Raw genomic sequence first — 14,174 nt, forward strand, 5'->3', positions numbered from 1 at the left:
TACCATGAGAGATAATAATAAATTTCAGTTTTAAGCCTCTACTTTCAGAGTGGTTTGTTATGCTGGCGTATATAACTGAAACATCTGCTTGTGCAAAACTGCATTCCCTTTACTGTCCTTATATCATGAACCATAGGTGAAATCAAAGAACATATGCTAGTAGCTCGACCTGTCTGAGGTTTTGAAATTTTTGATATCTGTGTATCCTTCTCTCTTTTATCTACCTTTATTTGGATCTTTCACATGATTCTGAGTTGATCTCACAAAACTTTAAAACCGAGGAAATATTAGACTCTCTTGTTGTGTGTCTATTCTGTAGTATGTTACATCTTCCAGGAGGAACTTGAGAAGTTTGAATCAGGAAGCACTGGTAAGAGGAAAAGAGACTGACCAAAGAGTGTGTTGAGCAGGCCCCTGATTCTTGTTCTGGCCGCTGCGGCCTTCTGAAAGTGACTGCCTGTCGTTAGGTGTCATGTGCCTTCCTTTCTTTCTCAAGGTGTTGCTTTACGTGTTTCTTTACGTGATAATTCTTTGTTGTGCTGGGCTTCAGTTTCTTTTATAATATTCAGATAATAATAGTCTACCCACTTTATAGTTCTTTTATGAGGATTAAGTTAAGTAACTTGGATAGCATTTTTTCAGCACCTGTTACCTGTTGTTGTTGTTTAGTTGTGTCCGACTCTTTGTGAACCCATGGACTGCAGCTGACCAGGCTTCCCTGGCGTAAACTACCTCCCAGAGTTTGCTCAAACTCAAGTCCACGTGTCAATGATGCCATCCAGCCATCTCATCCTCTGTCATCCCTTTCTCCTCCTGCCTTCAATCTTTCCCAGCATCAGGGTCTTTTCTTAATGAATTGCTCTTGGCATCAGGTGGCCCAAGTGTTGGAGCTTCAGTTTCAGAATCAGTCCTTCCAATGAATATTCAGGGTTAATTTCCTTTAGGATTGACTGGTTTGATCTCCTAGCATCCAAGGGACTCTTGAGTCTTCTCCAGCACCACAGTTCGAAAGCATCAATTCTTTGGTGCTCAGCCTTCTTTATGGTCCAGCTCTCACATCCATACATGACTACTGAAAAGATCCAGAGCCCATATCATATATGGTCCAGTCTCAGTAACTGAAATACAAGAGGAGAACTCAAGTGTAATGTGCTAGACTTTAACATTGTTTATCTAAAAACCCATTCTACTGGATAAGTGGAGGTTATTCATATTTTCCATATTCAAGTTTAGCAGGAAAAATGAAACTGTCCCTGCAGCCGCCATTGCATTCCTCTTAGAGCAGAAACCAACTTTGCACTTCTATAAGTGCAGGTGTTTCAGACCAACTTTTAGGAAATCAGTCTGTGCCTAGATAGAAGCAGCCCCAAAACTTGAGTGAATTACTTGTACTTATGAGTCATTAAGATCATTTTTGTATAGTTCTTCTGTTTATTCTTGCTACATGTTCTTAATATCTTCTGCTTCTGTTAGGTCCATACCATTTCTATCCTTTATTATGCCCATCTTTGTATCAAACGTTCCCTTGGTATCTCTAATTTTCTTGAAGAGATCTATAGTCTTTCCCATTCTGTTGTTTTCCTCTATTTCTTTGCATTGATCACTCAGGAAGGCTTTCTTATCTCTCCTTGCGTTTCTTTGGAACTCTACATTCAGATGGGTATATCTTTGTTTACTCCTTTGCCTTTAGCTTTTCTTCTTTTCTCAGCTATTTGTAAGGCCTCAATTTTGCCTTTTTGCATTTCTTTTTCCTGGGGATGGTCTTGATCACTACCTACTGTATAATGAAATGAACCTCCATTCATAGTTCTTCAGGCAGTCTATCAAATCTAATCCATTGAGTCTATTTGTCATGTCCACTGTATAATCATAAGGGATTTGATTTAGGTCATACCTGAATGGTCTAGTGGTTTTCCCTACTTTCTCCAATTTAAGTCTGAATTTGGCAATAAGGAGTTCATGATCTGAGCCACAGGCAGCTCCCAGTCTTGTTTTTGCTGACTGTATAGAGCTTCGGCTGCAAAGAATATAACCAGTCTGATTTCAGTATTGACCATCTGGTGATGTCCATGTATAGAGTCTTCTCTTGTGTTGTTGGAAGAGGGTGTTTGCCATGACCAGTGTGTTCTCTTGGCAAAATTCTATTAGCCTTTGCCCTGCTTCATTCTGTACTCCAAGGCCAAACTTGCCTGCTACTCCAGGTATCTCTTAACTTCCTACTTTTGCATTCCAGCCCCCTATGATGAAAAGAACATCTTTATTCTGGTATAAGTTCTATAAGGTCTTGTAAGTCTTCATAGAACCATTCAATTTCATCTTCTTCAGCACTAGTGATTGGGGCATAGACTTGGATTACCGTGATATTAAATGGTTTGCCTTGGAAACAAACCAAGGTCATTTTGTTGTTTTTGAGATTGCATCCAAGTACTGCATTTCAGATTCTTTTGTTGACTATAGGGCTACTCCATTTCTTCTAAGGTTTTCTTGCCCTCAGTAGTAGATATAATGGTCATATGAATTAAATTTGCCCATTCCAGTCCATTTTATTGCACTGATTCCTAAAATGTCGATGTTCACTCTTGCCATCTCCTGTTTGACCAATTTACCTTGATTCCTGGACCTAACATTCCAGGTTCCTATGCAGTATTGTTTTTTACAGCCTCAGACTTTACTTCCATCACCAGTCACATCCACAGCTGGGTGTTGTTTTTGCTTTGGCTCCATCTCTTCATTCTTTCTTGAGTTATTTCTCCACTCTTCTCTAATAGCATATTGGGCACCTACTGACCTGGGAAATTCATCTTTCACTGTAATATCTTTTTGCCTTTTCATGCTGTTCATGGGGTTCTCAAGGCAAGAATGCTGAAGTGGTTCTCCATTCCCTTCTCCAGTGGACCACATTTTGTCAGAACTCTCCACTATGACCCCGTCTTGGGTGGCCCTACATGGCATGGCTCATAGCTTCATTGAGTTAGACAAGGCTGTGGTCCATGTGATCAGTTTGGTCAGTTTTCTGTGATTGTGGGATTCATTCCGTCTGCCCTCTGATGGATAAGGATAAGAGGCTTATGGAAGCTTCCTGATGGGAGAGGCTGACTATAGAGGAAACTGGGTCTTGTTCTGATGGGTGGGTCCATGCTCGGTAAATCTTTAATCCAATTTTCTGTTGATAACCCAGTTTTTAATGACACAGATAACCACGATGGTGTGATCACTCACTTAGAGCTAGACATCCTGAGTGTAAGATCAAGTGGACCTTAGGAAGCATAATTACGAACAAACCTAGTGGAGGGGATGGAATTCCAGTTGAGCTATTTCAAATCCTAAAAGATGATGCTGTGAAAGTGCTGCATTCAATATGCCAGCAAATTTGGAAAACTCAGCAGTGGCCACAGGACAGGAAAAGGTCAGTTTTCATTCCAGTCCCCAAGAAAGGCAATGCCAAAGAATGCTCAAACTACTGCACAACAGCACTCATCTCACATGCTAGCAAAGTAATGCTCAAAATTCTCCAAGTGAGGCTTCAACAGCACATGAACCGAGAACTTCCAGATGTTCAAACTGGGTTTGGAAAAGGCAGAGGAACCAGAGATCAAATTGCCAATATCTGTTGTATCATAGAAAAAGTAAGGGAGTTCCAGAAAACATCTCCTTCTGCTTTATTGATTACACCAAAGACTTTGGCTGTTTGAATCACAACGAACTGTGGAAAATTCTTAAAGAGATGGGAATCCCAGACCACCTTACCTGCCTCCTTGGAAATCTGTATACAGGTTAAGAAGCAACAGTTAGAACCAGATATGGAACAAGGGACTGTTACCAAATTGGGAAAAGGAGTACGTCAAGGCTGTATATTGTCACCCTGCTTATTTAACTTACATGCAGAGTATGGCATGTGAAATTCTGGGCTGGATGAAGCACAAGCTGTAATCAAGATTTCTGGGAGAAATATCAATAACCTCAAATATGCAGATGAAACCACTCTTACTGCAGAAAGTAAAGGAGCACTAAAGAGCCTCTTGATGAAAGTAAAAGAGGAGAGTGAAAAAGCTGACTTAAAACACATCATTCAAAAAATGAAGATCATGGCATCCAGTCCCTTCACTTCATGGCAAATAACTGGGGAAATAATGGAAACAGTGCTAAACAGCAATACAGAAAACTTTATATTCTTGGGCTCCAAATCACTGCAGATAGTGACTGCAGCCATGAAATTAAAAGACACTTGCTCCTTGGAAGAAAAGCTATGGCAAACCTAGACGGCATATTAAAAAAAAGAGACATTACTTTGCCAACAAAGGTCCATCTAGTCAAAGCTATGGTTTTTCCAGTAGTCATGCATGGATGTGAGAGTTGGACCATAAAGAAGGCTGAGCCCTGAAGAATTGATGCTTTTGAACTGTGCTGTTGGAGAAGACTCTTGAGAGTCCCTTGGACTGCAAGGAGATCAAACGAGTCAATCCTGAAGGAAGTCAGTCCTGAATATTCATTGGAAGGACTGATGCTGAAGCTGAAGCTCCAATATTTTGGCCACCTCATGCTAATAGCTGACTCATTGGAAAAGTCCCTGATGCTGAGGAAGACTGAAGGCAGGAGGAGAAGGGGACGACAGAGGATGAGATGTTTGGATGGCATCACCAACTCTATGGACATGAGTTTGGATAAACTCCGGGAGTTGGTGATGGATAGGGAGGCCTGGCGTGCTGCAGTCCATGGGGTCGCAGAGTCGGACACGACTTAGCGACTGAATTGAATCGAACTGAACTTGAGGTTTTAGAGATTTGCTGCAATTCATTTACAGACTCTAGGAGAAGTTCTCCCTTCCCACACCCGGCATACCCCGCATATCGCCCACCCACACTGCGGTACTGGACACTCTGGGTATGCGGGGCTATTCGTCGAGTAGCCGCTAAGGGGAGCCGGACGCTGGACCGCCCTCGCTGTTGCCATGACAACAGTGGGCGCGCTGTCTAGGGAGCTAAGTGCAGGCAAAAGCAGGTGTCTGATTGCAGTGCGCTCGCGGTTGTTCCGGGATTGCATTGAGCCTCTGAGGCTCTCACAGAGTCTGGATACTGGTACTCCACCTTTCCCTCGGACAGCTTCCTAAACCGGCGGGGACGCACTGAGTGGAAATGGTCCATCATTCAGGCTCGATTCAGTCCTTTAAACAGCAGAAAGGTCAGTCGGAATCTTGGTCCCCTCCTCTCTGTGGGCGTCACGTCCCGTCTGCATGCCCTTGCAGTTGTGTAGGAGCATCCTTTCCAGACTAATGCGTCGCAGAGGTGGAGAGCTCTGTGAAGTTTTTTTAAAAAATGTTCTTCTTCTTTTTTTTTTTAATGCCACTTCACTTTGCATCCGAAATGAGTCTGATCTCTGAGCCTCCGCATGGTCCCTGGGAAAAGCGGAATTCATCATTTCGGAGACTGTAATGTCTATCTCTTCTAAGATTCTGTCAATGCGTTGCAGTAAACTAGCTTAGTAGGGGTTGTTCTACCAGCGTAATTGCGCTCTGAGATTTGAAAACAGAGATATTGGCCCAGGTTTGCCCCAGCCTGTGATTCAGATGGTTAATAAGCTCCACATAAGTGGATCTCCTATTTAAGATGATTTTACACAATCCTAGGATAAATTAATTTTTGGACAGTTCCAGAAGTTGGCCTGTTGAAGGGGTTCTGAAACTTTCTCAGAAAATTCAATTTTTCCCTTGTCATTATGCTTGATTCTGGGTTTCAGGATTTTATTATTGTTAGTAGCTTCCTCTGGTAGGTTCTCTGTCTTATCTCTCTTTGCCTTTCCTTCAAATTTCTGCCTAGATACAGTGATGAGTCTATATATGTTCACAGTCAAATCGAGATTTTTTTTCACGTTATTCTCACTCTTTGGTCCTTGTTCATTATTTTATTTAAAAGCTTTTTAATAGATAACATATTTTTGGATATGTTTCCAGTTTTCTGGAGTTTGTCGTAAAATTATTAAATAGAATAATTGCCATTTTTTGGAATTAATGATGATAATTATGTCATAGTGGATCATATGGTACCTAAGATATGTGAATTCTGGAATAGTAGATTTGTTCATGCAAAGTGAAGTAAATAGGGAGTTCCCTGGTGGCCTAGTGGTGAGGACCCTGGGCTTTCACTTTCATGGCCAAGGTTCAATCCCTGGTCTGGAAACTGAGATCTCACAAGCTGTGCAGCATGGTCAAAAAAAAAAAAAGGTGACATATACATTTAATTAAATATTCCTACCTCCCCATGCCCACATGCTATTCATGGTTTTTTTTTTTTTTTTTTTTTTTGGCCAACTGTTGTTTCTTTGTAGATATTTGCCTTTTTCTAAGCAAAAACTGTTGAATCCACCAGGGATGATTTAGGAGCAATCCCCATATTAGGCAAATTATGGACTGAGTGAGCTTTGAATGGCATAGTTTTATACTCTCTTCAAGTCCAAGTTCTATAGGTTATTTTGCAAATATATTGAAGTTGGAAGTGAGATGAGAGATTGGGTAGACAAAAAATTCAACTTGTATGCAATTCCACTTCAAATCTAAATGTTCCAAAGAAAATTTAGTTGTTCCAAAAGTTGTGTTCCCTTTAATCATTATTTTAAACACATACAAATATTCAGAAAGAAGACAAGTATAGGAACTTTGCACCAGGTTCATATGGTTAATAATCTTCCCCTGATGCACGGGTGCTATGGGTAACTTATTTCTGGGGCCTGAACTATTGAAATAGCCCTCACACAACTTATGTATGAACACATATTGTGTTTTTAAAAGCAAATAATTGCCAACTCTAGCCCCAGCTGTCATTGTTTCCATTATGATGCATTATGAGCATTGTTTCCATTATGATGCATTATGAGACATCTATTTTCAAGCTTCCTTTACTTTTTGGCACAAAAAGCAACTGTAGCAGAAGGATAAATGCAGAGAGCAGGAGGAATAGGAAAGAAGCATCATTAAAGTGGTTTTAGTTAATTGTTTCTTAACCCTGAGTGGACTTTTCAAAAAGACATACCAAACATAGGATTAACTATTTTAATTTTACAAAGAGGGAGGAGTAAAACACTATTCTAGATGCTTTCTTACCCAAGAAGTGTGAGACAGAAAGCTTTTAGGGATGCTTTCCATTGTAACATTAACCTGAAAACTGCACATTAAAGAGGAGAAAATTGTGTACTATAACTCTAGTGTCCTAAATCCTAAGCCTGCCATTATAATTAGCTTAGAAACCTTGAGTGAAGTTTTTAACTTCTTTGGACTTTTCTTCATATATAAGTGTGAAAAAAGTGAGCACCTGACCACCATGGTCTTCCTCTGGTCTATGGGAAGGGCAGGTGTAATGAAAAGAGATGATTTTTTTTTTCCCCTGGGTCAGATAAAGTGGAAAGCGCTGCTTTTAGTTCACTGTTAGGAAATAATTTGGGTAAGTAAAGCAATTTATGAGGATTATTTTTATCTTAAGGGATATCAATATATTTTGTGGTTTTGATTTCAGCTTTGTAATACCTAGAAATAGCCTGAGATATTCAGAAAAACTGTTATTATAAAACTTTAAAAATGTTCAATAACTTGATAAACAAGCACACAGTAATGAAATTCTCAGCAAGCTTGGAGACGTTCCAATATGTGTGAGAAATATGTAGTAATCAATCATTGATCCAAACACTGATATTACTCAGTGTTTTCAATAAATCAATATCGATGCTAAAATAGTTATCCTTAGGTTAATCTATGATCTTCATTTTCAGCCTTGGATTTTCATCCTACATATCTTGCTAACAAATTACATTTGTTAATATCTCTCTAAACCTCAATCACCACCACTGTGAAATAAAGATAATAATATATATGTTGCAAAGTACCTTAGTTTGTCTGGCACATGATTGGGGTTTAAAATGTAGTAAACAATAACAAAAACAGCAGCAATAATAGTAATAGTTTTTCTTCCCAGCCTCATTCATTTTTGTTGACTTCTTAGGAGTTTTAAAAAAACACAGACCTTCAGTGATTTCCTTATAATTCATTGCCCTTTATGAATTATTTCCTTATAATTCATTTCTTTAGTCTCACTCATTGTTATTACTTTAGGATTTCTTAGGGAAAACTGGATTCCAGACCATCTAAGGATTCCTTCCAGTAGTCTTGAGTTACAGTCCTGAACTATTCAACTCATATGACTATACCTCAGGAAAACTTCACCTAAATTCCCATAAAGTAAATTTAGAAATTCAATTTTTTCCATAATTTTAAAATTCCTTTGCAAATAAATTGCATTTATTCACTACCGACTTACCACATATTTAGCAGGTTCTTGCTGTGTGCCAGGGACTATGCTTAGTGGTAGCAATATTAAGGACACTTTCATTCCCAAACCTGTTGCTGCAGAAACCTCCTTCACAGAACTTTGTACAGTAGGAAGTCTGAGAGGCTTGCTGAACACCACCTTTATGTGAATTATAGAGAACTTTGTATTTTTCTAGGAAGATACTGACATTCTGTTTCTTGGCCATGCTAGTTAAGTTTTGTTTTCTGAAGAAAAGGCCCACATATGTTTTTGATTTTTATTTAAATTTTATTAATAGATTGTTTCATTAAGAGGCATAATAAGGAAGCAAAAAAAAAAAAAAACAAAAGTGAGAATCCTCAGCTAGAGTGGAGAGATGTTGGGATGGGATTTTTGCAACTTTATTCCTCAAGTCCCAAAGGTAAATGAGCATATTATGCTTTCAGACAACTGGGAGTGTGTGTTTGCCTTTGACTTAGCACATGTTGGAGGAACTTACTAGCTGGCAAATCATCATTGATTTCTGATGCAGATCCAACCACTCCTCAGCCTGGTTTGCTTTGTTTCACTTGATTTAAAATGGATTCGTTTGTCACCCAAGAGTGCACAGGAAAACGACAATGGTAGTTCTGGCTTCTGGTGGCTGTTATTTACCAATACAGCCAGTAGGACTTTCAGAGAAGCCATAGGTCACATCAAACACAGCCTGTCCCAAAAAGCTTGGATTTAATGGAAGCATCAGAAGTGGTTAAGTGATTCATCATTATCAAAAGGACATTTGGTTAAACATGAAGAGTGTTTATAATATTTCCACAGAATCAAATACTTCCTACTCAAATAAGTTATGTGGTAATAGTAATCTTTACACTTACATGGGAATTGGCAGGCCACAGGCACTTTCATTCTCTTTTTCTTAAATTATTCACTACTGCGGGGGCCCACCTGTCGAGTCTCTCAGCAACCAGCTTGCTTTGTGCCTAGTTTCTGCTTCACAAGACCTAGAAGGGAGGGTGTTGCGGAGAATATCTGGTTTCAGAATTTCTGGCATCCACTGTTTAAGCCTCCTTTTCCCTTCACTGATATTTTTAGGATCTAGAATCTTCCTATACTCTCACCCTGGTGAATCCAGAAAAAAATCTAAAGCCATTTATACAATGACAGAAATGCATTCACACATTCGTAGTAACTCTCCCTGGTATTTTGACCGTCTGTTCTTTTATTTATGACTGAAGAAGGGAAGGCATTGTCTCTTGTTAAAATACTTCCCAGCTACATAGGGAAAATGTTGGGGAAGATATTTTAAAGACAGAAAATTATTCTGACTGGTCCTTAGGCACAGACTGGTACTCAGGCTGTTACTGAGTATCACCCTGGATCATCAGAAAGGGTTGAGTATCTGATCTAACTGAGAGCCCCTCAGGTCTTCTGCTCTGTTCATTTTTACCCTTCCCTTTCTTTCCCTTTCCACAGGCGATTTCTTAGATATTTATGACTCTAGTTATAGATAATCTCCTAGTAACTATGAATCATACTGTGATTAGAATAAAGAGATACTTCAGTCCAAAAAGCAAACATGATCTAGGATCATCTCTTTAAAAATCCCGTGTACCACAAATGGCTTAGAGGGATTGCCATGTTACTTCAAAGTAAGAACATTGATGTTTAAAATGATAGTTTTGAATTAGCAACAGTAGTATATATTATGCAATAAATATATATCTTATAGTAGGAATGAAGACAAGTGGTAAAGTTTAAAAGAAATTCCATCCAAATTAACTATGATGTAAATATGTCAGTGTTTATGAAAGCTATCTAGAAGTTCAAGTATCAAATGCTTCATATTTCCTGAGAGTTCTAGAGGGCTGAAATTTTCATCTCAATGTAGAGTTTAACGTTATACTGTGAACATGATGTTACTGGAAAAAAATATTGGGGTTGATGATCACAGCTGACCCTTGAGCAACATGCGTTTGGATTGTATGGGTCCAGTTACATGTGGTTTTCTTTCAACAGTAAACACTACAGTACTACACAATCTACAGTTGGTTGAATTCACAGATGCAGAACCATGGATACAGAGGAACCAGATACTTAGTTCAGTTCAGTTCAGTTCAGTCGCTCAGTCGTGTCCGACTCTTTGCGACCCCATGAACCGCAGCATGCCAGGCCTCCCTGTCCATCACCAACTCCCTGAGTCTACCCAAACCCATGTCCATCGAGTTGGTGATGCCATCCAGCCATCTCATCCTCTGTTGTCCCCTTCTCCTCCTGCCCTGAATCTTTCCCAGCATCGGGGTCTTTTCCATGAGTCAGCTCTTCGCATCAGGTGGCCAAAGTATTGGAGTTTCAGCTTCAACATCAGTCCTTCCAATGAACACCCAGGACTCATCTCCTTTAGGATGGACTGGTTGGATCTCCTTGCAGTCCAGGGATTTAGTGGTGGACTGTAAATTATATGTGGGTTTTTGACCGCATGGAGAGTCAGCACCCCTAACCCTCACATTGTTAAAGGGTCAACTGGATATAAATTAACCTATTAAAAGAAACCCAAATCTATAGGCATAGCAAAGCTTGACCTTCTTCTGTTTATTACTTTGGCATTTTACCATTGCTCAGATATTTAGAAAATGTTAGTATTTACATATTAATGTAAAGTAGTCATACCTTGATGAAAAGTGTTGACTCAGTTTTTCCTGTGATTGAATCCTGTCTTTCCCTCTGTAACTCTGGGTATTTACCTAACAAATAACTGGGTTGTTAGGTTCCTTATCCAAAATTTTGGGATAATAATCTTCATCTCTCAGGAATGTGGTGAAGGATAGCAACAAAAACAAAAGCAAAAAAAGCTGCTAAGGTTGTGTGAATACTATCACTATCCACTGTCCCCCCAAATTAAAAGTACACTGCATTATTTTATAATGGCTAAAAATTTAGCAGATAGATTTTTTCTGTTTTCAAGGTGAGGGAATTAGAAGGTTGGATGTTATATGCATTGCCAAGTTAGCCCTTAATGAGTTGAAGGCAGAGTTCTAAGATCTCTGCGCTTGATCGTGGTCAGCTCACTCCCTTGTGCGGCCTTAGTGAAGTGAAAACTTTAAACAGAATAATCTTCATTACACCTTCTGACTTCATCAGAAGTTACAGAAGTGTGAAATCACATTCTAAACCTGACAGATCATTAGTACAACCAACCCAACCTTCCCTTCATTTGTTGCCTTTCCTCCTAAATTGCATGGGAAAGCAGCAGTTACTTCCTACATGGCAACTCAGCAGGTGTGTAGGAAGCCTGTACCAGCTGCAGGACTCAGGTTTATCAAAACATCAGGCCCAGACTCACATCCTCACTAAAGATGAGAAATAGTTGGCCATGGAAGAGAGGACTTTCTTGTGGGTAAATTGAGTGGATGTGAAAGTACATCGCTTAAAGTATTTTTCAATTGCACTGTATTAGTCATGGAACACCTCTCATCATTATGTTTCTAGGAACTTAATAGGTTGACCAAAAGGCATCTCCCCAAAATAACTCTAAAATTGTATATATTTTATGTTTGGCTTTGGAGCTCTTTTAGAAGCAATTTGGAGGTGGAGGTGTGGCTACATTGCAAATACATGCACAAGTTCTGTCTTAAACAGTTTCCATCACTCAGTGATATCTTGAGCAATTCATTTTATCTGCCATAGCTCATTTCCCACATTTGCAAGATTTAAAGAATCAACTGCAGTTCTTATTAAAATTAAAGTTCTTCAGTGCCTCCAGACTTACAGAATCTCATCTCCAGGGACACTGGGAATCTGTGTTCTTTACAATTATGCATCTATGGAATTCTTACAAGTCACATTTGAGAAACAATTTTGTAAAAAAAAAACCAAACTAGTAACTGTGTAAACACTGAGAAAGAGAATGGATTTAAGACAGTGGGCTAAATTAAATTGTAAATAGATGATCTTTCTTATTAATAGAGGCATAACTGTGTAGATTCTAGCACTTAAGCTTCATACATGTGTTTAGTACTATGAAAACGTAACTTAGTGTGTTTCTAATATAATTATAATTCCCCAATTCCTCTTCTGTAAGGTTTGATGAAGTTCCTAAATGAGAGTTACTGTCTGGTGTGCTTTACTGGACACTTCAGTAAAGGAGTTTTGATACTTGTGAGGAAGAGCTCTCAGACTTTGTCTCCAGTTGTCCTTTCGTGACCTTTGTAAATACTGCAAATGCTGTCAATTCATTTATGCCCCAGGTATTTTAATTCTTATTTTTTACTGTATAAGCTTTTTCAAAAGAAAACACTTTCATGAGTATTCTGTTATTATTACATGTCTCAACATGGCTTTTTAAAAAATAAAATGCACACTAAAAGTTTAAGGTTCTCCTTGATTAATATTTAGGAAAGATATGTGTTAGGTTTGTGTTTTCTAAATAATTTACTGTCATAATTTAAAGTCACTGTGAGAAAGGCAATGTGTGCAATAAAAAATGGGGGTATGGCATCCTACAGACTGCGTTTGAATTTTAAAGGCTGTTACATAGTAGGGGATCATGGCCAAACTGCTTTCAGTCAGTTTCAGCTTCCTCATTTCTAAAATCAGAATAATAATAAGTGCTATTATTAAATGTTTATTCTTTGCCAGACACTGTTTAAGCATTTTGCTTGTAATAACCACTTAATATTCCTAAGCAGACACTTCTATTAACGTGATTTCATAAATGAGGAAACAAGGACAGAGAAGTTAAGCAATTATTCAAGGTCACAAAACTAGTAGAAGTGGAGCTAAGCTACCTACCTGGCAGATAGAAATGTTACAAGGATTAGCATTAGTGTACCATTAGTTACTTCTACAGAAATCACTCTATAGTAGGCTCAGTACTTTGTAAATAATGTTTATAAAAAGCATCATTAACTCTCTAATCTGACTCCAAATCAGTGAGATTAAAAATTGTTCATAACTCAGTACAGGGATTTCCTTCTTTACCTAGCTATTTCCTCTACTCACTTGATTTCACCAACATTTCCCAATTCTTGTTTTCAAATCATTCACCCAAAGTTGAGCTGATTGAAAATACTCAGTTTCTTTTTTTCTTTTAAGTGAATTTAATTTACCAGCATTAGCTCAATTTAGACATATTAAAAAGACATAAAAATTGTTTTTATCTGTGAACTGGTGAATCTCACAGGCACAGTGTTATATACTTGCAGTCAGTGTTACACTTATAGTCTATTTGTCTATAGTTACTTTGAATACAGACTGAACATATCAACACAAGGTTGTCTCAGACTTACAATGAGAGAGAGATGAATGGTCAAGAACTTGAGTGCAAGAGTCAAGCAGCTTGGGTTCAAATGATACTTCTGTATAATTTGGTATGTTAGATTGCATGATCTTAGCCATAATTTTACTTCTCTAAATTTCCCTCTTTCTCTTATATAAATTGGGACTGATAGGACTGTTTTGAGGGTAGCTTTTTGAAGTGGATTCTAAAAAATAATACACTTACCAATTTGGCTCTCCCTGTTTTTGCTATTGTTTTAACTTTTCCTAATCTTAAAAAGTTCTAAGATATCCCAGTACAAGTTACGCTTGTAGGACAGTGTGTGTACTAAGATAGTGTTAGTCACTCAGTCATGTCCAACTCTTTGCGACCCCATGGACTGTAGCCTGCCAGGCTCCTCTGGCCATAGAATTTTCCAGGCAAGAACACTGGAGTGGGTAGCCATTCCCTTCTCCAGAAGATATGCCTGATCCAGGGATTGAACCTGGGTCTCCTGCATTACAGGTGGATTGTTTACCATCTGAATCACCAGGGAAGCTTGTACTATAGATGTCCTTATTACACAGATCAGAAAAAGTCAAATTTAACGCACTTTCCTTACAGCTCAGCAC

The 14,174-nt window shown here is 38.7% G+C and overlaps 1 protein-coding gene across 4 annotated transcripts in view; it reads left to right on the forward strand.

Annotated features, from left to right (window-relative positions):
- ANO3 (anoctamin 3) overlaps positions 1-14,174 on the forward strand; it is a 486,839-nt gene that overhangs the window by 199,545 nt on the left and 273,120 nt on the right. The window contains exon 1 of one of the 4 annotated variants that reach the window (XM_081543185.1): positions 4,957-5,178. The exons of 2 other annotated variants lie outside the window; for them this stretch is intronic. In XM_081543185.1, coding sequence (XP_081399311.1) covers positions 5,133-5,178 — 46 coding nt within the window. In that variant the 5' untranslated portion in view covers positions 4,957-5,132. Of the gene's footprint in view, positions 1-4,956; positions 5,179-14,174 lie in introns of those variants that run through there. One more of the 4 variants, XM_081543184.1, reaches the window with a different exon arrangement.

This window comes from Giraffa tippelskirchi, chromosome 11, assembly GCF_054371585.1.
Source record: "Giraffa tippelskirchi isolate mGirTip1 chromosome 11, T2T-mGirTip1v1.2.pri, whole genome shotgun sequence".
NCBI classification, from domain to species: Eukaryota; Metazoa; Chordata; class Mammalia; order Artiodactyla; family Giraffidae; genus Giraffa; species Giraffa tippelskirchi.